Genomic DNA, 26,365 nt, shown 5'->3' on the forward strand with positions numbered 1-26,365 from the left:
ATGATATTTTAAAGTGCTAATTATTCTTTTGGCATTTATCAAATTATATTTGAAAACTTCTCCTGCATATATTTTAACTATGTACAGTTCTATTAAAAATACCTGTAGTGCACATGAATACAGCTTGAAATCACTCTATCCATGCACTCTATAATTACAGTAATGAGTGTTAATAGACTGGGTATCTTCAAGGACTACTTACTCATATCTTAAAATTCACTCTGTTGCTGAAAGGATGCCCCTATGATCAACCAGTAACAATTCATTTTTGTGGCATCAGCAAAGTAGGAAGAGTAAAATGCAAGCGATAATTAGCAAGCATAACCTGACCCCTCTGGATCATGACCAGGTTGAAATTATACATTAACTTCTCTTTCGTCAATGCTAGTGTAGTTTTACCTGGAACTGATATTAGACAATTAACCACACTGGATGAGTAGAAGGAAGGAATTTTAAAAATAAAGGATCTTACAGTTCAAGTAACAGTAACTTGTTCAAAAGAAGCAAAATACAGGACATAGCAATTTGTTTCTCATGTAAGAAATATAGCTATATTGGTGTACCAAAACTAGCATGTTTTCACCTTGGAGAAATGCTCAGCTGCGTTATCTTTCATCTTCATCCAAAACCTAATGTTGTATAATACATTTTAAATATAAAAAAGACCTTGGATCAAAAATACTGAAAAATTGCCACTTACTCCTGTAGATGGGAAGTATCCATGTAGTTTTATGTATCCGTAAAGGTTTATCACCTGTTAGCTTCGTTCTGGAAGCATTGCTCTGAGCATCCTGCATTGAATAGCTCGAACAAATGGAAGACGCAGTCCTTCTCAGCCGAGACAAGGCTTCTTTTCTCTTAGGTAGCGATACAGGAACATCAATTCATAGACTCCTTGCAGTGTCAATCAAGTTTGTTTAATTTCACATTCTTTATAAACTTCTGTTCTAGTCACCGTGGAACTACTGTGACATTTGGAACACACGATCTTTGGGATCTATATGGGTGAACAAAGACAATTGTTTTGTAGAAACTGTTTCAATTTATATTTGAATAATATTCTTTGTATACCCTTCTGAGTTTGAGGCTTGCGTGACTAACACGCCTGTTCTTTTTGACTGTGTGATAGATCAGTGAGAGCTGGTGTTTCTGAGAGGCCAGAGTTTTATGTCATCAGCAGAGGATTGTAAAGAATTTAAGCGGTCCGGTGGAAATGCAGTTGTCTTGGAACAGGTGGCAGAAGTGGAATGCTTAAATATAATGTGATTTTACATTAGTGAACAAAAATCTTCAGTAGAAGATGAGATTGTTAGATGTGCTGATGTAATGGGAACATACGACACTGAATTTACTGTTTGGGGAGGATATGCAATTAGAGGCTATTAAGGATATCGTAAATAATTCAACTGACTTTCTCTGCGTTATAGCCTATGGATAGGGTTCTGTGTGTCTGATACCAGAACAGTTTCCCTTGGAAAAACATTGATGAAAGGTGGATGAGTTTTTGTACCCACCTGAGCCAAACCCTGACCTTCAGTATAAGGCAAGGGACCAGCCGGCAGCGATGGCAGGACCTGCACAGTAATCTGTCTCCTGTATTTGTCTCACTGGGTTACAAACCTTAATCCAAGCAGTAAGAAAGGATTTTGGTACCTCTTCCCTGATGCCTACCATATCTCAGTCTGAATATGGGAGGGGTTGGGTATGAGCTTTTAAAGGTTTTGGCCTTCAGTATTCTTCAAGGCTGTATCTCGCCTCTCTAGCAAAGTTTGTGTCTCTCATACCTGGGCTTGCCACTTAACCATGTTTAATTACAGGAGGTGCCTTGTCTACAGCGTTCAGCAGACTGGAAAGATTCTCCAATAGTCTCTTCAGACTTTTCACATTTTTTTTTATTTTTGCTTCCTTAAATGTGTGTGAGTTTCTAGACAAAAATCATAAGCTATTTTTGTCATATACCTTCATAAGAGAATTCTCTTGAAATAAGATAGACCAGTTGTAAGAAGAAAAACTAGACAATAAATAAAACAGAGTGTAAGTGGTAGATTAAAATCTGATTTGACCATGATTTTGATAGAAGTTGGTAGCAAGATGAATTCAACTTAACATTTGTGGTACTGCACACTCTCTTCTAGCCTTTAGAACTTGTAAAAAAAAAAAAAAACCAAACCCTCAGTTTCACCAGTGTCTGTATTAACTAAGACTAAGCACAGTCTGGCCACTTAAACAGGTCGTTTCAATGAAAGCAGTGAATTTATATTCTTGGAAATTAGCATTAGTTTCCAGCCTGCCATATCAAATGAGTTTTTAATGTGCAACAAAAAAAAAAAAAATCTTGTCACCATTTTAATACTCGTGATTTTTGGCTCCTTTTTCCTCTGAAAGTCTCACCGGGTGACTTTTACTTGATCTCTTTGCTGAGTAGAGGGTTCTGTGTGTGTTATTGTAGTGAAGGTAAGAACTAGATGCAGCTTGTGGGTACTGAGTTGTCTGATGCAAGGTTGGGGTTCATTGCTGCTCACAGAAATTGTCTGCTTTGGTCTGCTTCTGCACATGCCTAGAGCTAGCCCTACTACTGGTGCAGTAAGAAGTCACCTATAATAAGATCACAAAATCTTTAATACTGAAGAGCGTGTTGAAAGTAAATTGAGCATGCTTCGTTGGATCTTTTTTGAAGGATAATTTTGAACAACCTCTTTCCTTGCCTAGTAACTTTTGAAGAACGTTGCGTTCTATGGAAGTCAGCGTATCGGCCTCCTTCGGTAAATGAGATTTGACTGGCCATGATGGTAGCTCCAAAATGAATCACGACTACTCCCTACTTCTTGTGGTCGGCAGCTTGGTATGTTTTTCATTTGCAAAGCCAAGAAAAACAAGCTAGTTGCTGAACTCTTTAATTTCAGACATACAGATGGGGTTTTTGGATCCCAATGTGTACAATTTTTGGAAGTTACTTCAGTTGGCAGAGTTGTGCAACTGTATGATCATTGTCTCTGAAATAGACAATCGTGGTTCCTTTATATGGTGGAACAAAGGAAATTCCATTTTGATACGGGGGAAAAAAAAATTTCTAACTCATAGATGTAAGAGTGAAGAGTGTAGGAAGTAGCTCTACTCCCAAGAGACTCTGTCCTTAAGAACAGTGTCTCTGAAAAACAGGTAGTGATCTATGGTGAACACTTGCTGTGATGGGGGAAAATTGCTATTTTAGATACTCTTAGGTTGTGTGATTAGGAAACAGTGGGCAGGAGAGGACTTTATGACTTTACTGATAAGCATTTCCCATGTTGCTTTTTCCCCCACCCACCCCCCCCCTACACTTTGACACAAGGATGTGGTGAAACCAAAACAGAAACACTGCTGAAATAATGAGAAAGTAAAGAAAGTGATTTGTGGTGTGAGATGTGAAAACCGTCTGAGGTTAATAGAAAGAAGATTCAGAGGTGCCCCTTGGTGATAGCGAAGGAGAATCTCTGTAGGGTGAAGGTGACACCTGTCAAAGGACAGAGGAGGAGCTGGTGACAGCGCTGGAGAGAGAGACGTGTGAAGTGGAGCAGAGGATATGGCACTGACGTGGGAAATGAACACTGGAATAATTGACCAAGCAAAGACAGTGGTGGGTTCTCTGTCTCTTGGCATCTTCAAGGCAGGATGACTTTCTGGAAGGCAGTAAAACTCAAGTCTGTGTCTTAAGTAAATTACGAATTAGAGGGGCATGGGAGAGCCTTCTGGGGCTAAAGCTATTTCGCAGTTGAAGCTAGATGATGTAAATTGTCTTTCTGTGCCTTAAAGTCGCTCAAGTTTAGGGTTAATGGCTTCGAAAATGTTGGGGAGAAAGCTTCATTTTCTTCACTGGACTTCTACAGTGTAGAAAATTATACTTTGTTTTATTGAATTGCATGTTTTCTTACCTTGAAAAACATTTGAAATTATGTATTGCAAACTAATTTCACAAAAACTGACGTGGTATTTGAATGATGGTAATGATTTTGTTCCATCACTAATACTGAGCTTTTTTGTGTTGTAAAATGTAGTATCACCGATGCTGCCAATGAGTATGGAGTGTGCCCTACCAGTTTATTGGAACAAACTGTATTCACCTAAACAAATGGACAGCAAATTTCTAGCACTCCAATTATTTTAATGAGTTGTATTTCATGGATGCTGAAATAATACTAAAAACGGTTTCATGCAGTCTGTTTCATTCTATGAGAACAGAATTGTGTTGGTATAGCAAAATTTAGTGGCCATCTAGCTAACAAATTCCAGTAGTAATATATAATGCGTGCTATTATACAGATGCTAAAGAACTGGTATAGTCTAACAGCATCCTTGATTTGAAAGTGTTAATGAAAAATGAACCTATTTGATCCTGAGAAAGAGATTAACCTTTAAAACACGGAGTGAAATTAAAGGCGTAGACGGTGGTTTTGTATCTTAAGCAAGAAAAAGCAAACACTTTGTACCGATGGTAGGATTTTTCAGTTTTAATAATGATTTTTTCAGTTTATCCTGATTTCTAAACTATTTTTACAGTGATTTTCCTTTCTTTAAGAAAACAAGTGATACTCACATGAATAGTGTTTCCTAATAGTTCTAAAACAAAGAATGTAACTTGCTTAATGGAAGTTATACGGACTCAGAAAATGGCAAGTAATATAAAATCACTGCAGTATTTCTTGACTAAAAAGTATTTTTAAGCATGATATGGGAGAAGTGCATATAGAAAATTAGTGTATGAAAGTGCATGATACTGTCAGTGAATTCAGCAAAGCTACGTTAAGTGCCACATTGAAAGGGAAGATGCATTTTCTTTGTTAATAACCTCATACCTGCATCTTATAAGATCTTCTACATTAGGGTGAAAATAGCTTTGTCAGTCACATAGAACTAAAAGCTCTAAAGAATTCGGTTTTTCTCTCAGTATCTAACCTGAGCCTGAGGTGAGTCTAAATGTAATACAATATGATACATTTTACACACTTGCAAAAACATTTTATTACAAATTACATTGTATGGTACGATATAACACGACATGTAATTTTAAGCAAGACTATATGTATGTTAGCTTTTCCAGTTTTAAAAAAATGTAAAAAATTAAAAATTTGCAACTTCTTAAGAAAATAGCCTGGACATGTACAGAACACGCCGTGAGAACTTTCACTTTTAGCTCTTAACATGTTTCACCAGTGAATTTTCCTCTATCAATTTAAATTATTACAGAATACTGGTCTCTGTATGAGTCAGTAACCGCACATAAAAACAGTTCACTTTTGTGTCAGAGTCCCTGCACACAAGAACGGTTAGAATAGGTTTATGGGAAAAGCTACCGATTCAGTGACACTAACGATTGGTAACCGATTGCCATTGAGAGATGCTTGATTTAATTTATTAAAAAAAAAAAAAAACCCCAAACACCAGGCATGTTAGCATAGATGAGTTAATTACTAACACTATTTTAAAATAATGCTGAATACTGTTGTGTTTTCTTGTTATGTCCATATTTGATATTTCTTTCTCTTTAGGAAAAAAAAAATCTTGTTTGGAAATACTTGGGTTTCTAAAACATGTAGGGTGGGCTGTCTTGTAAACAGTTTTGTAGTTTCAATTAAAAATGGTATAAAATACATGGAACACATTTTTTCTAGATGAAACAATTGCACTTCCTTCCTGGTACACAGGCTCACCTTTTCTAATCCTTCAGCTTTCACAAAAGTATTTCAGGATATTGTTTGCTTATATACAAGAACTTGTAGCCCTCTTGAAGGTTTACTGCAAAGGTGACTTTTTTCAGTAAAGCATGCTGAAATTCATTCTGAGGTGGACATAGACATCTTCTGCATTTCTGTTTCCATTTTAACTTCCTTTTCTTGTTCTTTGCTTGGGGGGGGGAAATCAGGTTCTTTTCCTCAAGTTTTCTTGCAGTAATGGATTTGATGTTGAGCTGAGAGGAAATACAGTGCAAATGAACACGCTTCAGATTTTTTAGTATGTGCAAACTTTTCTGCTAATGATTACACTTCTTCCACTTAGAGGCTGAAGAAGATCTATCTTACTGATGCTGCAGGGTATGCAATTTCAAAACCAATTCTTAGTAAGCTAGTTTGACACCTGACACTGTATGACGCAAATGATCTTAAGTCCTAAAAAAAAAAAAAAATTCCCACTCCCTGGCCACTTCTAGCATGAGAATTTTTTCCACAATTGGTCATTCTAGTTTTAATGACAGTAGCATATACTTAAAGGAAAAGGTTGCAGTTCATAAATCAGAGCAAACTTCTAAGTGTCATTTAGTTAAAAAAAGGGGAAAAAAATTGATTTGTATCTCTTCCCTAAGTGTGTTGGTTAGTAAGTACAATTAATATAGTGTATATCTAAATTATAATATGTTCGGAAACCCATCTGAGAAGCTTAGTAAATAAATAGCATTTAAAATTACTGCTCCTTCCAAACAGGTTTCAATGCATAATGCATACTATATATTTTCTGGTGCCTTCTGCAATAGTGTAGAGGTTTTCCAAAGGCTGCGGTACAAAAAGGTACTAAATTATGGCAAATGCCAACAATCCGTAGAGGTTTTGATTGTTCTGTTTGTGGGGTGGTTTGGTTTTTTTTTTCTGTGCCAGAATTTGTCATTTAGACCTTTTGGGTACCAAAAGACTAAAAGTGAGATCTAGGACAGATGATTGTCCTGTAGCCTTGACCCTGTCAGCTTGGTGTGGTTAAAGGCTTGTCCTGACTTTGGGAGGTTTCTAGCCGCTCACCCGTTGGAGATGAGCAGCGGACTTGTTCGTCTGGTGATGAGGACATAGCTAAATTAGAAATGATGGCACGTTGTTGAAATGTGAGAGCTTGGTTGAAGTCTACATCGCATGAAGGCAAATATACATAGAGTCACATCTTAGAGATTATTCACGGTCTTGGACCACATGAAAAATTGTGCTTTGTCCAGGATATATGTGCTGAAAACTGCACTCCCCGATCAACATGGATTTGTAAAACTGAAGACCACTGCAAGTATAAGGCTTGCTCGCCTTTTTTTGTTTTCCCTCGTTGTTGTGTGAAGACAATAAACCAAACCCCCAAAAGGCTTTAAAACAATAGCAATATTTAGCTGTGTACAGGATGACAGCCTACCATTTATCAGGTTAGAATGTGACGCTTTCAGATCTAAGGGGGGGAAAATAGTTTTACTTTCCACCTTTGTACAAATTTCAATTCAGGTTTTACATCCCACATTGGTGAACTGCAAATAAAAGCTGGCAAGGTATTATCTGACGCCTCGCTTCTGGACATTAGTTTATAGGTACAAAGGCCTTTTTGGTACATACGGTGAGAACTGAATGCTGCCAGAATGGTCAGAACTACATTGGCCAGTAACACTATCAGTCTACCAAGATCCCATTATAGATGACTGATAGAACTCCAGATATTTTTCAAAGAAGGCCTTGAACTCCACATGTAACGGACTTGGGTTAAAGGAACCAGAGTTTCCATCTTCCATGCTTTTTTGATTCAGTTTTGGATTTTTGCTTGGGAGTGGAGGAGTAGCTCTCCTGAGAATAAGGCAAAGGTGCAACCTGAGTTTCCTCAATAGGATGAAGTTTTCTCAAAACTGGCTGTAGTTTATCTTCTTGCTGTTTAAAATCCAATTCCACACTAAAATGGGGAAGACAAAAGCAACTGGTTACTAATTATGACAGAAAGATTTCAAGTCTTTGACATCTGACACCAATATACAAGTGCTTATATTATGAAATTCAAATACAAAATAAATGTTTAAATCGGATCTCCACATTTCTTGCACCAAAAGTGAAAGGTGGGGTCAAGGGGAAGAGGAAGGTCAAAAAGGGACATACTGCAAAATGGAAATAGGAATGGGATTGTGCAAACTTCTCCCTCTGATTAGCAGGGCCTGGAGGATTATGGTCCAAGTGCTGTGAAGTGACTGAGAACTAGAAATACTACTCTCTGTAGAAAAATGCTCTTTTGGACGGCTCCCAGGCTCAGTTCTTCCTCTTGTTTGTGTGGTCTGGGATGTGTGGGGGTGGCAGCCAGGCACGCGCATCCTCGTGCTCTTGAGAGGAGCTGATGGGTTGGCCATCAGCAACAAGGTTGTCGTGGCAATTTCTTTACTTTAGCTGTTTCCTGCAAGTTTTACCATGAGTTAGATGAATTTTTTTCCACATATGAGAGCAGATTGGTGAAAGAATTATATTACAAAAACTAATAATTATACACATGTGGAAAAAAATAAATTTAAAAAAATTCTCCTTTACAGTGCAACCCTTTAGCGTATGCTGACAGCATCAAAACCTCGCTCTGTAATGAGGATGACAGCATAACATCTACTTGGCCCCTGCTGTAAATTACTGCTGAGACAAAACCATCTAATGATCTATTTATGTGGCTGAACAGATCTGCAGGTAAAACGGAAAGAACCTGTTTCAGTAGTAGCTAGTGTGTACTTGCTTGTTCCATTGCTCCTAAAATTTAATAGAAATAAGAGAAATATTCATTTAAATGTAAGCTTGCATTCAAAAAATACATTGAAGCTCTAAAAAACCTCTCCTGAATTCTAGTCAGCTATAAAATCCTGCCAGCAATTAAGAAACATAATAAAGATGAAATTATAACCCTTATTTCAACAGTGTGCTACCGATCATTTCAAGTTTACCTTATAAAACGAAGCAACCATGTTATAAACTTCAGCAAAAGGTTAATTCTGTCTGATACTCGAAACCGAATCTAGGCCGCTTAGAAACACCCTGAAACATGGTTTCAGTTGCATTTGGTACAGCAGCTTGTGACCAAGGGCTGCCCCGAGTCTTTTCATCCTTTCTTGTGCCTTACATTGCAGTGTGGCATCTGGGTGTCAGAGGATGAGTTTAGAAGATGGGGTGAAATTAAGGGAATTTTATTTCTTCCCTACCTTTTGCTTGACATTTTAAACCTAACAGTTAACAGCTGAGGTGAAGACTGTGTGTGAATGCATCTGTTGGGGCACTTGGGAGGTTGCCCTTTCGCCTCTACTGCTGAGGTTTCTTGGGCTTTGCGCTGGCTACCGTTGCTACTTCAGCGTTGCAGGGATATGAAGTTACTGTTCCTGGACGTCAGTTCACTTCTAATAAGTATTAAACATGTTTTCTTAGTTATTTCTGCTATTGCTTGTTTGGCGTCAACCGCTAGAGAAGTTAGGTCTGCCTTTTCAGGCCTCATGCTCCCGGTGTAGTTTATTTAAAAAGAGATTTTTAAACTTTTGTTACTACTACCCCTGTCTAGCTTAAGGGGAGTGGCACCCCACCTTGAACACATGCCAGCGTGCAGTACCAAACACCTGAAAACATTTCAGAGGACATTCTCCAAGTAAGCTGGAATAACAGGAGTGATGGGAAATTTTGGTGGACTTCAGTACTGCAGCCTTTTTGCAAATTGAGCACGTAATACCATCTAATAACATCTGCTGATTTAGGTGAATTTTATTTTCTTCTTAGGCTGGAGGAGAGGGAATCAAAGATGCTAAGAGAAGTTTGGGATACTTGTGTGCTTTGGTTTTTTTGAAGAGCTGAAGAGTCTGCCTGTAAGGACTTCCAGTGAAGCCCTAGAAGGGGGTGCCGGGAAGGTATAAGGTGTTTTTTTTTGCATCTGGCTGTGCCTAGTTTGGTGCCTAGTTTGACTGTTAAAACATATTCTGAGCAAAAGCGTTAGCATTTTGGTCATTTAGATAAACTTCCTAATAATGGAGGAGAGAAATACATCAAGTAAGACTTCAAATACTCAACAACATGGAGGTAGGGAAAATATTCTAAGCAGTAAAAAGATATTCCAAATTGAAGAAGGTAATGTTTAAACTTTCAGCTATATGCTACAGCGATACCTATGAACACTGAATTTGCAGGAGACAGCTGTGCAGGGTATCCTCTTACTGCAGAAGCACACTACAAGCCTACCGATTAATCTCGTACCCATCCTTGCTAATGAAAGAACAATACCGTCTTCAACTTGATAACACGTTCTTGTTTGCAGTTTAGCTAGCAAAAAGCAGTTGGTTAGGTAAGTGCAGCATTAATTTTGAGGTAAGATTGGGATAACGGTTGATTGTGAATGCCCCACCACGTAAATGCTTTCAGTAATACAGTGAGAGAATCACAGCATGAAATACATTCTTCTCTAAGAGCTCTCTAAATCTCATTGGAAGTGGCATGCAAATCTGTGCAGAATCTGGCATGTGTTATAGTTGGTTTGTTTCTCAGTAAAAATTTGGGGGGGGGGGAAAGGGCATTTCAGCTCTGGCACTGGCAGAGTTCATTTTTACTTCTTCCAAGATGTTATTCTTGCAGAAGAGCTCTCTTAACAGCTACTTGAAATTGATGTAAAAGATAAATTGTTTTTAAAAAAACCCTTGTTGAACAGATTAACTTTTTTCATAATTTCTACTAAAGATAAACCTCAAGAGAAAAAGTCTTAGTTCTAGTCCATATAACAAAACCCATGTTATAATTTTCTACTGCATAAAACCATTTGCAGTACGCTTCAGCTGTCTTTCAGCTGTTTACATGAAAATGAAATAGTTTTGCTTCTGAAGAGTATAAGGGGTTAAATAAAACATTGATATCATTTCAGCATTTATAGCTGTAAATTATGCAGAACAATTGATTGTTGTCTATAAGATCAATTTATCTAGCTTTGTAGGTTTTTCAAGTAACCACTTCTTCCAGGCCAATGATCTGTTTTCTTACAAACTTAGGTTTTAGTATATACCTGTCTGTGCTGCAGTAATAAGATAAAAACCTTATTCTGTAATCTTTCCCGTATCTTTCTAAATTAGCTATACTGACTTTATTTTTGGTCTTTAATTTTATATCGAACATACGGAATACTGTTAAATTCAGAGTGTGTTACATATTTGTATGACTTCTTTGTATTTTTTCAGAGTTGCAGATCCTCTCTACAGACTGTTCCTCTAGCTTTCCAGTTCTTGCATTCATGAACTTGATTTTGTCACCTGTCAGTTCTGACAATTTTGTTTTGCTTAGTGCTATTTTTGTATCCTAAGTATCTATAGGTTTCCTCTCAGAATGACCTTTTCTTGAAATATTCTTTATGCCATGTGGCTCTCTTCACTTTCAAACTTCATCTGTTTTTGTCTCCTCTTTAAGCCTCCCCATGAGAACTACATAAACTTAATGAATGAGGACTATGTGTTCTTGTAGCATTATGCATGATGGAGATTATAATTATTGGCTTTAGAAGCATTTTTCCTTAGATGTAATAATATTCTTCAATAGACTGATAATGTTATATAATGCTAGTACCATAAACACGTGCCTGACACATCTGATCAGGACGTACTAAAGGTTCACTTACAATATTGCCAAATGAGGAACATGGGCTTGGAGTTTCTCCATGGTCAGTGCTTGTCTCAAATTTTTACTGTGCATGAACTGTGGTGCAAATAGGCTGGTTTTGTGAACTACAAGCAGTACAACTTTGTCTGTGATAAATATTCTGGTTTTCTGTGTGTTTTCCCTGAAAAAATTATACAAGTACAAGGCTTACAACGGAAACTTTATGTTTTAGGGTAGTTGCCTGTGTATCAGTGTTTGCACAGATGTCATGCCTGTGAAAAACTGGCCAAATAAAATCAAATGACAGACCTTTGAGAATTTTATTTTGATGTGCTCATTAAGCACAGACGATAACTTTGTTGTTAAAATCGCTGAAATTCCTTCACAGTGAGACCAGTTTAGTCCAGGACTGATCAAAAATCTCTTTGCCGTTGCAGCTCCAAGTTACATTAGTCTGTGCTTGACTGAGCCCCAGAGCTGAGGACCCTGAGCCTGCTTTTTCTGTCATCTTGCTTTCTGCTAGGGACTGATACCAGTGCAAAGGGAACCCAAAATGAGATTAAATTTTTTTTTTTCCTTCCTTTTCCTCTTTCCCAGATTCTGCTATTATTTATTGCACAGCATGGACGTGCACTAAACTGACTGAGGAGCCTAGCTGAAACGTGAATCATGATCTAATTTTGTCCCTAAGAAGTACCACTGACTTGCTATTGAGGCAAAGGATTGCAAAAAGGTAGAGGGTGACAAAAGAGGACGAAGGTAGAGGGCAAAAAGCAGGGCAGTTGACTGCTGCCTCGAAAACAAATTTTATACACAACTGTTAATTTTGGTATTGAAGTCAGTGGGAACCTCTGGGGCTTCTCTGTTTTGCTTTGGGCTTAGTGTCCCCCAGCTTTTGCCTTTTGTGTTTGCGAAATGGAGTTACTGTGTTCGGAAAACAATGAAGACTCGTATACCACGACAGTGAGTACCCCAAGAGAAACCTGGAACAAAACCATTTTCTATGCAGAATTTGAGTCGTATTCAGGAAAGAAAGGGAAAAATCTACTGAACAGCTGCTCGCCGGCGAGGGACAGCGCTTGCTGCCTGGAGCCCGAGGGGAGAGGAGCAGAGAGCTGCCCGACCCCTGACCGAGCGCTCGCGGTGCGGGAGCGCTCATCGGCGCAGGGTTCGCTTGGCCTCCAGCCGCTCTCGGAGGCCCCGAGAACATCTCGGAGGTGCTTTGGGGTGGGTGTGGCACGGCGTGCCTGCGCGCGCTGTGTAACGTGCGCGCTGTGTAACGCCTTCCCAGAGGTGTCACAACTATCTGCATAGAGCCCGTTGTATGCTGAAGGGGGTGATGCGGGGCTGAGGTGGACAATTTGGACACCTGGCTCAAGGCATGCACACAGGGTGGCCGACTTGCTCAGGCTGCCTTTTTCTGGCTAATCCCGTTTTCTAAACCCTAGCGCTGTGGATTACGGTTGGTGTGGTGGATATTCTGGTTTTGGCTTCGTTTTTTTTAATGATTTTGAGAACATGTGTTAATGAGTTTATTTTTTGCGTGCTGGCAGTAGAGTGAACTTTTTCTGACTTTGTTGCTGTATAAGGGATTGAAAACAGAGTTTGAGGAGTCACAACCATTTGGTTTTAAGCATATGGACTGTGGGAGGGTATCTAGATGGGTGGTTTTTTTCCTAACGCAGTCACATGCTATTAACATGAATCATTTTAAGACTATTAGATACTAATGATTGGATATGTTGGTTACTGGTAAGATCACGGAATCGGAACAGTTCAGGTTCAGGACTGTGTTGCTGAGGACTATCCACTTGTCTCTTGAAACCTCCCAGGATGGAGCCTGCACAGGCTGTTAACAAAGCCTATCCCTCTGCTTTCTGTCTCAAGGGAAAACCTTTCTCCTACTCAACCTGAGCCTTTCTCATTTCAGTCAAGACCCCTTCTGTTTACCATTTTATTACCTGGTTTGTAAAATTGAGGCCCAAATCCTGCAAGCATTTGTAGAGCAGCTTAACTCTGCATTTAAGTAGGCTAGGCGAAGCAGGAATTGAAGAATATCGTAGCGTCTCCTTCGGGGTCACGTTAATTGCATGACATGGCATTAGTGCACGCCACGTCTTGGAAGAATGGGATCCAGATACGCACTAATCACTCAAAAATTAGTTTAATACACTTTTAAGCAATCTCTGTGAAATTTCCTATTTTGACCTGAAAATCACAAATGCGTAGGACCCAAAGCACTGTCAGTGCTAGCAAGCCATTAAGATCCATTTTTTCTACTAAGCATCTTACAGTCTAGAGGTCAGATGAGAGAGAATGTAAATTGATGAATGTGGGTAGGAAATAAAGATGATAAAAATTACTATTCTTATAATTTAGTTACCTGATTTTACTATACTAATTTTATCTTAGGAATTTATGCCTACCTCTATTATTTTCACTTTGTGTTGCCATATTTATTAACATTAATAATTATCACTATATCTAACCTTCACATGTGAACTGCTTCCATGTGGGCTCCGGGCTACCTAGTTAACTTGTATCACCATGATTTTAACCTGTTTTACTTGCCACTGTTGTATTGAGAGTTAAATTTCATAGATTCTATTAAGATATTGTCTGTTGAATAGTTGGAGTGCACCTCAGAAGAACTTCAATATCAAAGACCAAATCAAATAATGAAAACCAGCATATATTAATTCAAAATTTCAAAGGAGTAAAAAGCAACCAAATTAATAGTCAACACAGCTTTGAGTAGCAACTACAATCATGTGGTACTGATTTAAGTTTTTTGTTCCCCCTGTGCAGAAATTGGCTAGTGATTTGATCTAGTAAAAAGTTTACTTCTAGAAGCTAAAGTAGCCTTGTAAAAGGTACTCAGTACTTCTGACCTTTGTGACTAAAGGGAGGTCTAGCATGAATTCTTCGAGCTGCTCCTTCATGGAAATAATTCATGATAAAGGCCTTAAAATAATGCACACAATATTAAACAGAAGATTCATTTTCTCGTACAGATTTCTGCTCAAGGATTAAAATTCACATGGGGTGGTAATTTAAACAGGAGCGGAAAGGGCAGTTCCACAAAAAGATAATCACAGAATAAAACAGGCTGTGAAGATTTAGTCCGTGTGGGTTTTGGGTGTTATGGAATTGGTACAGTTTCTGCATATCAATGCAATTTCTTAATAGCAACATTTTGCTAGACTTCAGTATTTAAGTTGACTTTGTCAGGACAATGTACCCTAACAAAACTTATTTTCTATCCTTAAAATTTTCAGTGGTGAATCTACATTAGTTTGTAAAAGAGAGATGTAAAAGGTTGTCTTTTGTCTGTAAATTTGTTTTTTAGTTTGTAGAAGATGCTTTGGAAACTGTTTTATGAGCTCGGTTTATGAGATACTGATGCTAATGGAATAGATGAGTATTTGACACAGATCAACATTTGATAAAATGGTTGTTTATTTTTACTGTTTAATCACGGTTTTTTACTTCTATTTTAAATACTGCCTGGAAATTACTGTAAAGACACAATGCTGAATACTTTTTACCGACTGTTTTAGACTGTTGCTGTGGAGTTGGGACTTTATATTCAAGATTTAAAACGAATAGTGATGGTGTTGCCCAGTAAAAGTTTTTCTGCCGTGTTTAACACAGCGCAACCGATCCTGTCCATACCAGAATCCTAGTGACCGTAGGCTGGTGAAGCCTTTGGGTAATGACTCAAGCCTTTCCATCTCGTCAGAATAGCAACTAAATGGGTATTTAATTGGGAGTGGAAGCAGTGAATTGATGTGTGCTGCAGTAAGGGGGTGCAGTTAACGTGGCTCCTCTCCTGCAATGGAAGAAGGTGTTGGTGATGCCTGTGTCTGGAATGTCTGTCAAGTTCTGGAATGTATTTATCATAGCAGAAATAAGTCGAATTTTGAGGGAAATGGGAAGTCAAATGTAGATGTATTTCTTTTCCTATTTATTTCTACAGCAGTTTAAGGTTTTGGTACCTTGTCTTTTAAATAGTGTTTAATGTTTGATCAGTTTCCTATTTATTAAAAAAAAGTAAAGTAACCTGGTTTTCTTTTTTCCTTTAATACTAAGAAAGGAAAAGGAAAGTATACTCAATATAAAACCAAAATAATATAAAAATAGATTTGGAATCATAGCAAAGAATGTAAATTTCATAAGCAAAATAACTGTATTCTCAAAAACCTATTCTTAGAACGTTTACTAACAGTATTGGCATTTTTTATACTAAAAAGCAGCTAAAACCCCCCAACAGAAAGAGCTCTGAATATTTTGTCATGTTACTGTGTTCAAAATTGAGTCATATTAAAAAAAAAAATTGTCAATTATGGGAAAGTTAGTTTTCTCTTGAAATCATTGATTTGTCCCATAAGGGCATTGGTTATATTTTTCTTGCGGGTCTCTTGTGTACTACTTGAGTGAAAGAGCTCAAGACCAAGGAGGGTCCACAACAGGAGCATGTTCTAAAAGCAGGCTGTGGAATGTGCAGTAGGTCAGCCAGGATGATCCTCCTGGTCTGACACGTGACGCTTACTGACAGCTTCGGGGTCCAGTGCCCTCAGAGATACCCAGGTTTTCAGTGCATCTTGAATGGTTTAATCTGTGTTTTCTATTCCTAAAAGGTCTTTTGTCTCAAAGAGAAACCCCATAACTCTGTAGCGCTTGTCATGCAAACCCCTTGCAAAGGTGTGGGATGTATCATTGCATCTAGATTTAAGAGTAGCTTTAGCATCCTCACTAATGAAATGCTGCACTTTTTCAGAGGTTTCAGAACTGTGTGGGACTTGTTGGGGACGGAGGCTCCTTACAAGGCAGTCTGCGATAGTGGTAGTTACATCAGTGAATTTCTCCTTTATCCCTTCTGGCCACTTATCTTGGTTTAGTAATTCAGTCTTCTCATAGTTCCCCTGTTTGGTGCTGTCTTCTGGCTTTAGACTTCTTGCCTGCAGCATATATTCTCTGAATCTGTCAAAAAACTGAGCTGATTTTTTGCTAAAACTTCCCCTGGAAACACTGCTTTAGGCAAATGCCCAGCATCAATAGCTTCAGTCCAAATGGCCATTCTGGTGGGAAATACTGAAGAGCTAGACCCGCCTGTGACGCTGTTAGCCTGTCGGTAGGGAAATGCTCGAAATTTGCGTTTCTGGACTCATTTAACTTTCAGTGAATGCTGTGGTAGAAACTGGAAGGTTCCTTAACTTTAAATCGGCTGACTAGAAGTCAAGATTTGAAAAAATTTCCAATTGGATTTTTTCAGCTAATGAAACAAAAATAGTTTCCCTGATAGAAATGTGCTGTGCTGTACCTTCCCAGGCTGCCCTGAGCAAGAAATGCGCAGGGGTGTGCTCAGAACAAGGGAAGCACGGTGGGATTTGGCTATTTATACGTGTCTAAACATTGCTCGAAAGGACGGATAAATTAATTGGTTCCTTCTCCTGCACAGAACAGCATCATTCCCTTTTCTAGTTAGCTTGTAAATAGAAAAGATGGAGTTGAAGTTCTCCATCCTTTTTTCCTTCCCTTCTAGGCAGCTGGGAGATAAACAGCTGTAGGTCTTCTGCCTAAATCAGAGACCAAGCAGAGAATTAAGGGGCGAAGGGGGAAATCCTATGCTTTTCAGACCTAGCCAACATCTGTACCTTCATTTTGGTTTGTAACTTCACTGTAATTAAGTCATCTTTATACATTTTCATCTGTACTATACACCGGATATTTCTGAAATACTCTAACAGTGAGATCCACTTGTTTTTATCTTACCTGCAACACATGAAAATATTCAGCTGGGTTTTTCTAGACTCTAATGGAGGAGGACAATTAAGCTGTCAGTAAGAAACACATCATCAGACTCAGGATGACATCATGTCATGACCACTGCCTATCTGTTATCCCCTCCCTGTAACGTAATACATGCCAAAATGGGTCTCAGCTGACAAATGTTAAAAGGGGAACCTCTGCTTTAGAGAAATAGGCAGCTGTATCCTTTCACCTTTTCGACCTCCTCTGTTTCTAGAGAGCAAACTCCAGGTATTTCCTTCTGGAGGAGAGACTGTAGCAGGTACAAACCTGCTTTAACAAGGTCTTTAACAAAACCTTTAAGCAGTTTGTAATTTTATCTGTTTGACAGTAATGAGCAAACCTGTATTCACCCTACAGAACCGTACACCTTCACATCAGGTGTGCTGAAGGAGCTCTTTGTACACGTACAGCAAGTCTTCACTTGTTTGCAGTCTCCATGCAACACACATCTGATTTGAAGAAGTTAGTGGTGCTGTTCGTGTTGGGCAAGACGTGTTTGCCCTGCATGTTTTAAAACTTCTTCGCTAATACAAAAGTACATAAAAGCCTGGGTAGCTGTGTCATTTTACTGATAAAACTGTCTAGATTGAATCTGGTTCTCTTTGCTATAAAGTCTCTCTCTCAAAATCAATTCCTGCATCCAGTAGTTACCGCTATAGAAATCAATTTGAAGTTGACTTGTTGGACAGAAAATGCTAAATCTCTCCAGCTCTGTGAAAGTGAAGCTCACACCTTGTAACGCTTCACATCCAAGAGCTACAGCAGTAGCAGTGACCATAATCATCTATTCTTGATCTGAAAATTTTAGACTTAGAAACAGTGTCTGTTGAATTTTATTAATTTAGTGAAGTTAATTTTTTTTCTGTTTTTAAACTGGTCTTCTGTTATTGAAAAATGGAGGATAACAATTGATCTTGCATTAGTGAATAAATCATTACTTTCACTCAGGAAGAAGTGGGAATATTAGTATTTTTAACCTACCTATAGATAATACATGCACTGTTCCTGCATGTGTCGCAATTAGCCGTGTCTTGACCAGTCCGATATGAAAGCCTACAAAGACAAGAACACGAGGTCATTAAAAAGTAATTTGTTTTAACATGTTTTTTTGCCTTCTATGATTCTGAAAAACAAAACAACCCCCCCCAAACCAAAAACTACTTTAATACTGAATACAAAAATCTAGCCATTGGGAAAACAGGATCAAAAATAGCCTATTCAGCTTCACTGAAAATGGGAAGATGAAGCTATTTTTGAAAAATGAGTCTTTAATGACTGCAAGGAGAAAAAGAAAAGATTTATTTCCATTATCCTTTTGTAAATTAAAAGGGAACACAACAGGGGAACCGAGTTACGTGAACCTCTTCTTACATAATGCTGCTGTGTACCAACATGATGAACTGTAAATGGACACGCTTACAGTTTCCACACACGTGACAGTGCTGGTTTGCTGGGGTTTTTTTTTCTGCTTTCTCAAATACACGAGGCTTGTCCTAGTTATTGCTGGATGTATAGAACATAACACTGGAAAATGGCATCTGTTTAGAAATTTTGTCCCTCAGCAATGAGGTCTGAGGATCTGTTGTAGTGATGTTTATGTTGTAAAAGGAAGAAAATGTAATTTAAATAACACTTTCGGTACTCACCTAGCCCACAGCTATCCTTCGTCACACTTCAGACGATGTCTGTTACAGCACTGTCTCTTAATTTACCTATGTATTCTCTCTGACTTGGTCAATTTGAATTAAGAAGGTTGTTTTAAAGATATGTAAGTACTTTTTTGTACATAGAAATTTTATTAAATATCCTAAATTTAAAAGGACACAATTGTCTACCTATCAACACAAATGTTCTTGCATGCAAATAAGTTAAAACTAGAATTCCTAAGTCAATATTTATGTAGTTGTACTTCCTTTTTTTGTAAAATTACACACTTAGAATCTTTTAAAGTTCTTTTCAGTTTGTGTAAAATACACGCTGCAAAGTTTCTTCATAGTGGTTTTTAAAAGAAATGGGGAAAGACTTCATCTGTGGAATTTTGAAGATGTGGAAAATAGATCCGGTCAGGATTCCTTAAGGGAGTGCTTCTAAAGTCAGGTTCTACCCTGACATCGGGGACCCTCCTTACCCCAACAGTTCAACTAATTGACCTCAAATAGTTCAGTGTTGGCTTTTCTTAACAGGGGCATCTCTGTACCTTCCCTGCCCTTAGTTGTCCTTGCTGGGGGGACAGAGCACCTTTTTCTCAGCTTCCCTGGCAAAGTAACAGTAATGGATAATCCAACGTGTGCAGAAAAGTTGATGTAATTTTTATGTGACAAAATATGAAACCTGTATAACATAAAGTATTAATAGGAAACAATACATAAACTGTTTAATGTGCCTGTCCCTAAGATGGAAAAATCAGTATTTCCTAAATGCTGCAGGCTCTTTATTTATCTTGGTGAACATACTGTTTACTTTGAAAATGATCACTGGGTCCTGTATCACTTTTCTTTACTATTTTAAAGGTTTGAATATTGGTTTAAAAGTTTATTACATCCCTTACGTATTTTATATAGACTTAGACTTTTAAGAAAGAAGAAATTTGTCAGTGTGAACTTGAAGGCAGAGAGTGAACCTGAATTTTATTAGACCAGGCTTGTCTTCAGAGATGACATTTCTACTTCCACTCTGATGCCTTTGATTATCAGTCGTTTGGGGTGGTGTCGTGGCAAAGTGCTCTGGGCCTGTGAATACCGACTGCAGCTCATAATAGGGTGAATCTACTTCTTTTATAATAAAGACTATTTTTCCCTCCGAAAGCAAAACGCAAGGTAGAGTTCTTGCTGATCTAGTTGGGGTTTTTTTTTGTTATTTGAAGAGGGCTAGAACGCTCTGGATTTAAAACATGGTATCAAGTAATAATTCAGTGGCCTCAGAAACACTTTTTCTTCAGAGGAACATACTCAAATTAACTAGATTGATAAACTTTAACACAACAACCATGCCAGATGTGCAAAACAACTTCTACAAAGCAGAACTTCTATATTATGTACTATCCTTTATGGGGGGGAAAAAACCCAGTAGTGGTTTACATTATATTTACTTTTCATGCTCTTTAAGAGGGGTGAAGTAGTATGTGTTTTTCATTTCCCCTTTTAAAAATCTTTCAGAAGTTGACATTCAAATTGTCACCACACTATTAAACCTGGACTTGTAAAATGTTTTTTTCCAAGCTATTGATCAAATACTAAAAACTCTTACTAGTAAAAGGTACAACATTTCAAGTTTACGGTTGATGGAGGCCTTTATTTACTGAGGACATAAAGGGTAGTTAATAATCACTTCCAGAAGAATACAGCACAGTCAGCCAGGTGCCTTTTTATAGGTAAAGGCATAAACACCCTCCGCTGGGTGCCAGGTTGGGTTTTATCATTAGTTTCCAGTTGGGATGTTTTCATTCATCTTTGTAAGCCTGCAAACCACCATTCGGATACACCGTTAATATTCTGGCTCGCAGAGGAACCAGCCTGCCTGGTTTCTGCACAGCGCTGCAGGGTTTGTGCTGTTCCTCTCTGCTGTTTAAGAAATAATTTAATAACATGGGTTTTTTAATAAGGTTTTTCAAAGTGCAGCATTTACGAAAGCAAACGGTAGCGTCCAAGGTATTTATCCTGCTGCCACCCATCCCGGTTATCCTGGATTGCTGCGAGTTGAGCTCTGTGACGAAAAGTGACAGTGACATCTTATCTGTAGAGTTCCTTAGGAACTTGTTGCTTGTATTTTAGGGAGATGCCTGCTGCTTTGAGGGATTCGCTCTAGAAGAGCGAGGTAAGTGGCCAGGTCATCTGTTTACAGTGAATCTTGACAAGTCTCTATTTTTTTTTTCTTTTTCCCCCTAATTGGGGTGTTTGAGAACTATAGCTTTCACTGTGGGACTGGGAAAAGGTGAGAATTTTTAGTTTGAAGGAGAAGGGAGGGTGAGGAGTATTCCTCTGTGCTGAAACCACAGGGACTGGGAAAAGAGGGATAAATCGGAGCCCCCAGGACAAATCTGCAGTGGTGACATATCCCAGTGATAGCCCAGTCTGGCACAGAATTTAGAAACACTTCAGCATAGCGATCATATGGCATTAAACACCCAAATAAACATAATGCAGTATTAAAAATCATACGGATACGTCTCTGAATCCTTAGCTTCCCTGTATGCTCACACCCATAAACCAGATGTATGTGTATGGTCACTGTCTTAGTGACTATGATGGTTTACCAGCCACTTTCCACCAGCACCACACCCATCCTAACAGAACAGTAACGTTTCAGTTGTGATAACACCAGCCTACCAGCATTTGGTGAGTTTACTTATTTAGTTATTTATTTATTTACTTCTTTAGTAAAAGCCATACCATATGTGGCCTTAATGTGGATGTGCCGGTTCAGTCATGAACTATAGTCCTGCTTCCATAACTGGCAGTGTTTTTGATAATCTTATTAAAAATAAGGCATCATATACATTTAGGTTAATAACTTTCTTTCTTAAATGGAGTTGTCAGTATTTTATTTAAATTAGTTTCTAAAGCATATGATGATCTTTAAATGCCCAATAATTCCAAACTTTCAAATACTTCAAAAAACCTATTTCCTAGTTCATGGTATAAGGCTGATGAAAATGGTCCTTTGATATAAATGTTTAAAAACTACGTGACATTTGGATGATCCGTTTGAAATACTGATTTCTCAGTTCACACGTTCAGCACGGCTTGGCTTTAGCATCATTGTCATTCACAAACTGTACTGTTTATGGTGATACTTTCTAAGTCAGGTGTAATTTATGATGAACTTTCCTTAAAGCATTATTTTTCCGTATTGAGTATGTTCAGTTTTTCAGAGATGATTTTCCTTTCAAACTACAGATTTACTAACGTTGTCTTCTCTGAACCATCCTATTAGTTAGACTTCTTTGTAAGCCCCGAGAACACTCCATGGTGTCGCAGTGTTTGGTCTCTGTAAGGCAGTTTGATAGCTCTTTAGCCAGGACTGTTTTGTGTGAGTGTTAATATGGTATAAATTCAATTATTTCTATATAAATTAAACTCTTCCTGAAAGAATTCTGTTGTTGATACTCCAGGGCTTTGGACTTTCACTTTCTTGTTTTCACATAATTATCTACATGGAATGGATTATCTGCATGGAATTATCTCCTTCATGCTAGCAAAGATTTTACTGTTGGCATAGTGTTGCCCTGTAAATCTTAGGCAGTGAGGTTGATTTGCAATGCAGACTTACTGAAAAATTGAGCTTCCTATCTGCTAGAAACTGTTTGTGAGCACAGTCTGGATACCGGGTTCAGGAAAGCAGAGTTGTGGGTGATTATGCTTTCCATGTGAGGTTGAGTATTTTGGATAAGCTACTTCTCTCCCTCCCCTTAAAAATAATTGTAAGGATATTCCAGTGTAGAAGAGCTCAGGTTAGAAACCAATAACCTTTTTCATTGATAAACTAGTCAGTGTTTTTCTTAAAGAGTAAATCCTGTAAAATGTGAAGTTGTTCACAAAACAAAGATTCCTACAGAAGATTTGTTTTCTTTTTAGCGAAATGACAGTTGGTTTTGGTCTGTTTTAGATCCAAAGTGGAGTATTTCACTTTGTACTGAGTGAGATGCCTGGGAGCCAGGAGTTCCTCCTCAAGCTACGACTCCCATGTGCAATGTACTTCACGTAAAAATAAAAGCCTTGCAGCTCATATTACCAATCTTAACATCTTGATTTTTGGGAATGCCTCATCAGTTTAACTACAAGTATTACATTTTATAACTTGCTTCAGTCTGTCCCTTTTTTTCATCCATTCTTCATGAAGGTTAAACTCGATGACTGCGAGGTTATGCGGACCCGTCTGGTGTGTAAGATGGGGCACCTCTGCTGTGCTGCTGCCTCGGTGCATGGATGTGCCCATAATGCCCAATCACTCTTGGAAGGAAGAAAATCCATCATCCTTAGAGTGAACTGGTGATCTAGTTACATTCTTGGTACTGAGGTGTGACCAAAAATTGTGGATGTTGAACAAGATGACGTTGACTTTGCCCTTCTGGTTATCGTCTGTCTCCTGGCCTCATCCTGGCTCTCCTCATGTGGTGTGGTCCCTTGAGTGCTCCTGTGGGCATTTCAGCGCGGAGTTTTGCAAGTTTGTGCTGCAGTGTGGACTGCTCACTGCAGGTCTCCTAAAAGATGCAACATTTGGAATTTGCTGGTATTAGGATGTCACGTGCAGTCAGAGAGCAGCACTTGGCATCTTTGCCTTCTAGCATAAGTTCATTCTTGACATCTACTTCTGACTGCCATGAGTGAGACCCCACCAAACCTAGCCCCTTCCCCTACCAGTCAGCAACTTCCCATTTTTTCCTCAGTGATCACAGTAAGAAAGATGTTCTAGTTTATATCTGGAAAAATATTTATCTTGTGGATACTAAAGGAAATATTTTGGATTAATGAGGTTGCTTTCTGGGTAATGGCTAGAACCTATACTATGTTAAAATTTTTTGCTAAAAAACAATAAAGAATATAGACTTAAGTGTGGTTTTTTTTTTTTTTTAATCCTGTAGATATAGCAAAGTAGACATGGCACTGTTCATTCGTGTTTTGATGGGGTACATCCTGGTCTGCAAGAAGGGAACTGAATGCATATACTGGAATGTTCAATCAGCTTCCCTGGTATTCATCTTATTACTGTGTTTCATACTACTTTAGCATCTAACCAGTTTTGATATACACTAACAAGATGTCATTACTCCAATAGCTCCATTCTTTGATAACTTACACCTATTTTCTGTGTTCATATGGATGTACACAGACGGGCATGGTTAGTCTCCTGTATTACGTGGTGCTGTAGGGTCAGGTTCTGGAGAAAGGATGGATATAGGTTAGTTGCATTACTACATCGGCATCTAATGGGCTGTGTCACCTTGAAAAGGATCTCATCTCCATATTCAGTCTTTCACATATGCTTGCTATCTACGTTGCATATTATTTTCAGGAGGCTTTCGTTTTATTGCATGTCTTTCAGCATTCTTGGCACAACCTGAGCTTAACCTCAATTAACACTTCCAAGTATTAAAATATTATAATGAAGAGCAACCATTTTGCTGACATGGGCTGGCAGTAACTAATAATAGGCTACAATTTTCAGTGCAGCCTAAGGGAATTACACCTTCTAAATCCCTGTGAAATGCAGAATTTGTGCACCTGCTTGAGGCTTTTTTTGAAAATACCAACTGTATTTGCATTTAAGTAGTTTTTTTGCTCATATAAATTAGAGACCCCATTAAGATGAGAGTGGGAAGCTTAGATCTAGATATGCTGATTATTTTTTTTCTCCTGTTGTTTAGTAGGTAGTTAGTGAAGAAGCACTAATTCAAATATCCTGGACATCTATTAAAAACAAACAAACAAAAAATCTTACAAAGTCATTTAGAATGGTAGCTCTTACATCTGGGTATCTTCCCTTATCTGACTTAATGGCATGATTTTACTCAAGTGGCTGTGTTTATACTCTGATGGGTATGCTCTTTAGATGATACTGATGTTCATCACACTTACGATGTAAAGCAACAAGGAGTATAAACAGACTTCAATTTTTTTTTAAATGTTTTTATTAAAATGTACTGAAACAAACTATCTTAAGGTGGCAGTGGACCTTTGAAGTGGTTTTGAAGTGCCAGTTCTGGCTGCACTGAATAGCTGAGGGAAGCATAGGCCATGGTTCTCCTTCAGTCTTTGTATAAAGGGGTATTATAGCTCCATGCATGGCCTAGTCCTGCTGGGACTATTCATAGCATAGCTAGTTAAACCCACTTATGTTACCTGTCTTCACAGAATAATGGTTTAAAAATAAGCAGTCTGGTGGAGAACTTCTCAAAAGCTTTGTTTCTTACTGTAAAGTATTACAGAGCTAATATTGCTAATAACTGTGCTTCAGGAGAAAATTATCCATACTTACTATTAACATAATTTGCCTTTTGGCAGAATAAGATGACTTCCCTGTTGTCACATGTGTTTTCGTCGTTGTTATGATTTGAATAAGTCATGTTTTAGCTATGTAAACTGCAGGAATATCACTTGTATATGTTTTGCAGGTTCAAATAAATCCTGCTTAGCCATACAGGTTTATTCTAACCTAGGAAAGATTTGCCATTGGGAAATCTTTATATGATGGAAAGCGTCATATGATGGAAAGCCTCATATAAATGCATTTGAATCAGCAACATCATGTTTCTGTTGGATTAATGTCTGCCTCTGGTTCCCTTAAGAACTTACATTCTCCCGTCAAACCAGCAGGTATGTACAGGTATAAAACGCCTTGAGTCAGTCTTTGGCTCATATAAAGGCGTTCTGAAAAATCGCTTACCCCGTAAACATGTAGAAAAATTGTTTTAGCCTTACTGCTGCTGTGTTTTCATTACATTCATAATTACCAATTAGCAGTTTTCATTTATAGATGATAGCAGTACAGCCTGATAAAAATCAAGAGTAGTGTTGTGCTTTGAGCAGTTATCTTGAGGCTTTTTTGTTTGATGTCTACAGCTAGAGGCAAACATTGAATTGTTTCATGCTTTTCAGAGGTATGTTGGATTTTGGTGTTTATTTGTTTGCTTCCCCAGTATAAGCCCTAGGAGTGTCCTTGGTGTGTCTCCCAGTAAACACGGGCCCCTTACTTGTGTTTGAGAGGATCGGTTCCCCTTTGTGTGACAAAGTAGGGTTAGCTCCACCAGCAGTGCGGAAGTCCTTGGAGCAGCTAGAGAGACAGGTGCTTCAGTGTGCCCTATGTCAGCTTAGGCTTTCTTGCGCTGTGTTTAATTACGTTTGCAATAGATTGTATGTGTTACAAGTGGGAAGCCAACTCTTTGTTACTGCTCTGTAGCTCTTTGCAAAGACCCAAAGAGCTGTGGACCTGTCCCGTACCTCTAACAGATCCACCCGGCTGGAAGCTGTTGCCCAACTTGCTTAGCAAAGTCACATGGACTTGTACTCAGGATCTGCCTTCATGGTGATTCTTTCCCATACTGGTCTGAAGCTACCAGCACAGCTTTTCTGGGAGCCATCAACATATTTAGCAGCTGCAGCAAAGCTCTGTGCCTGAGCACTGGAGCACATGCGCAGGAACCCTATGGTGCAGAGGTCAAGCACAAGCCAGTTTGCTCCTGGGGTATGTTGGGAGCTGGGAGTACT

The 26,365-nt window shown here is 38.5% G+C and overlaps 1 protein-coding gene across 1 annotated transcript in view; it reads right to left on the bottom strand.

Moving 5' to 3' along the window:
- Nucleotides 1-7,475: 7,475 nt before the first annotated feature.
- Nucleotides 7,476-26,365, bottom strand: part of FAM196A (family with sequence similarity 196, member A) — a 31,068-nt gene continuing 12,178 nt past the window's right edge. Inside the window, 2 exon segments of the mRNA XM_010293347.1 lie at nt 7,476-7,659; nt 18,144-18,215. Coding sequence (XP_010291649.1) covers nt 7,476-7,659; nt 18,144-18,215 — 256 coding nt within the window.

The sequence above is a fragment of the Phaethon lepturus genome, unplaced genomic scaffold (genome assembly GCF_000687285.1).
Source record: "Phaethon lepturus isolate BGI_N335 unplaced genomic scaffold, ASM68728v1 scaffold388, whole genome shotgun sequence".
Lineage (NCBI taxonomy): Eukaryota > Metazoa > Chordata > Aves > Phaethontiformes > Phaethontidae > Phaethon > Phaethon lepturus.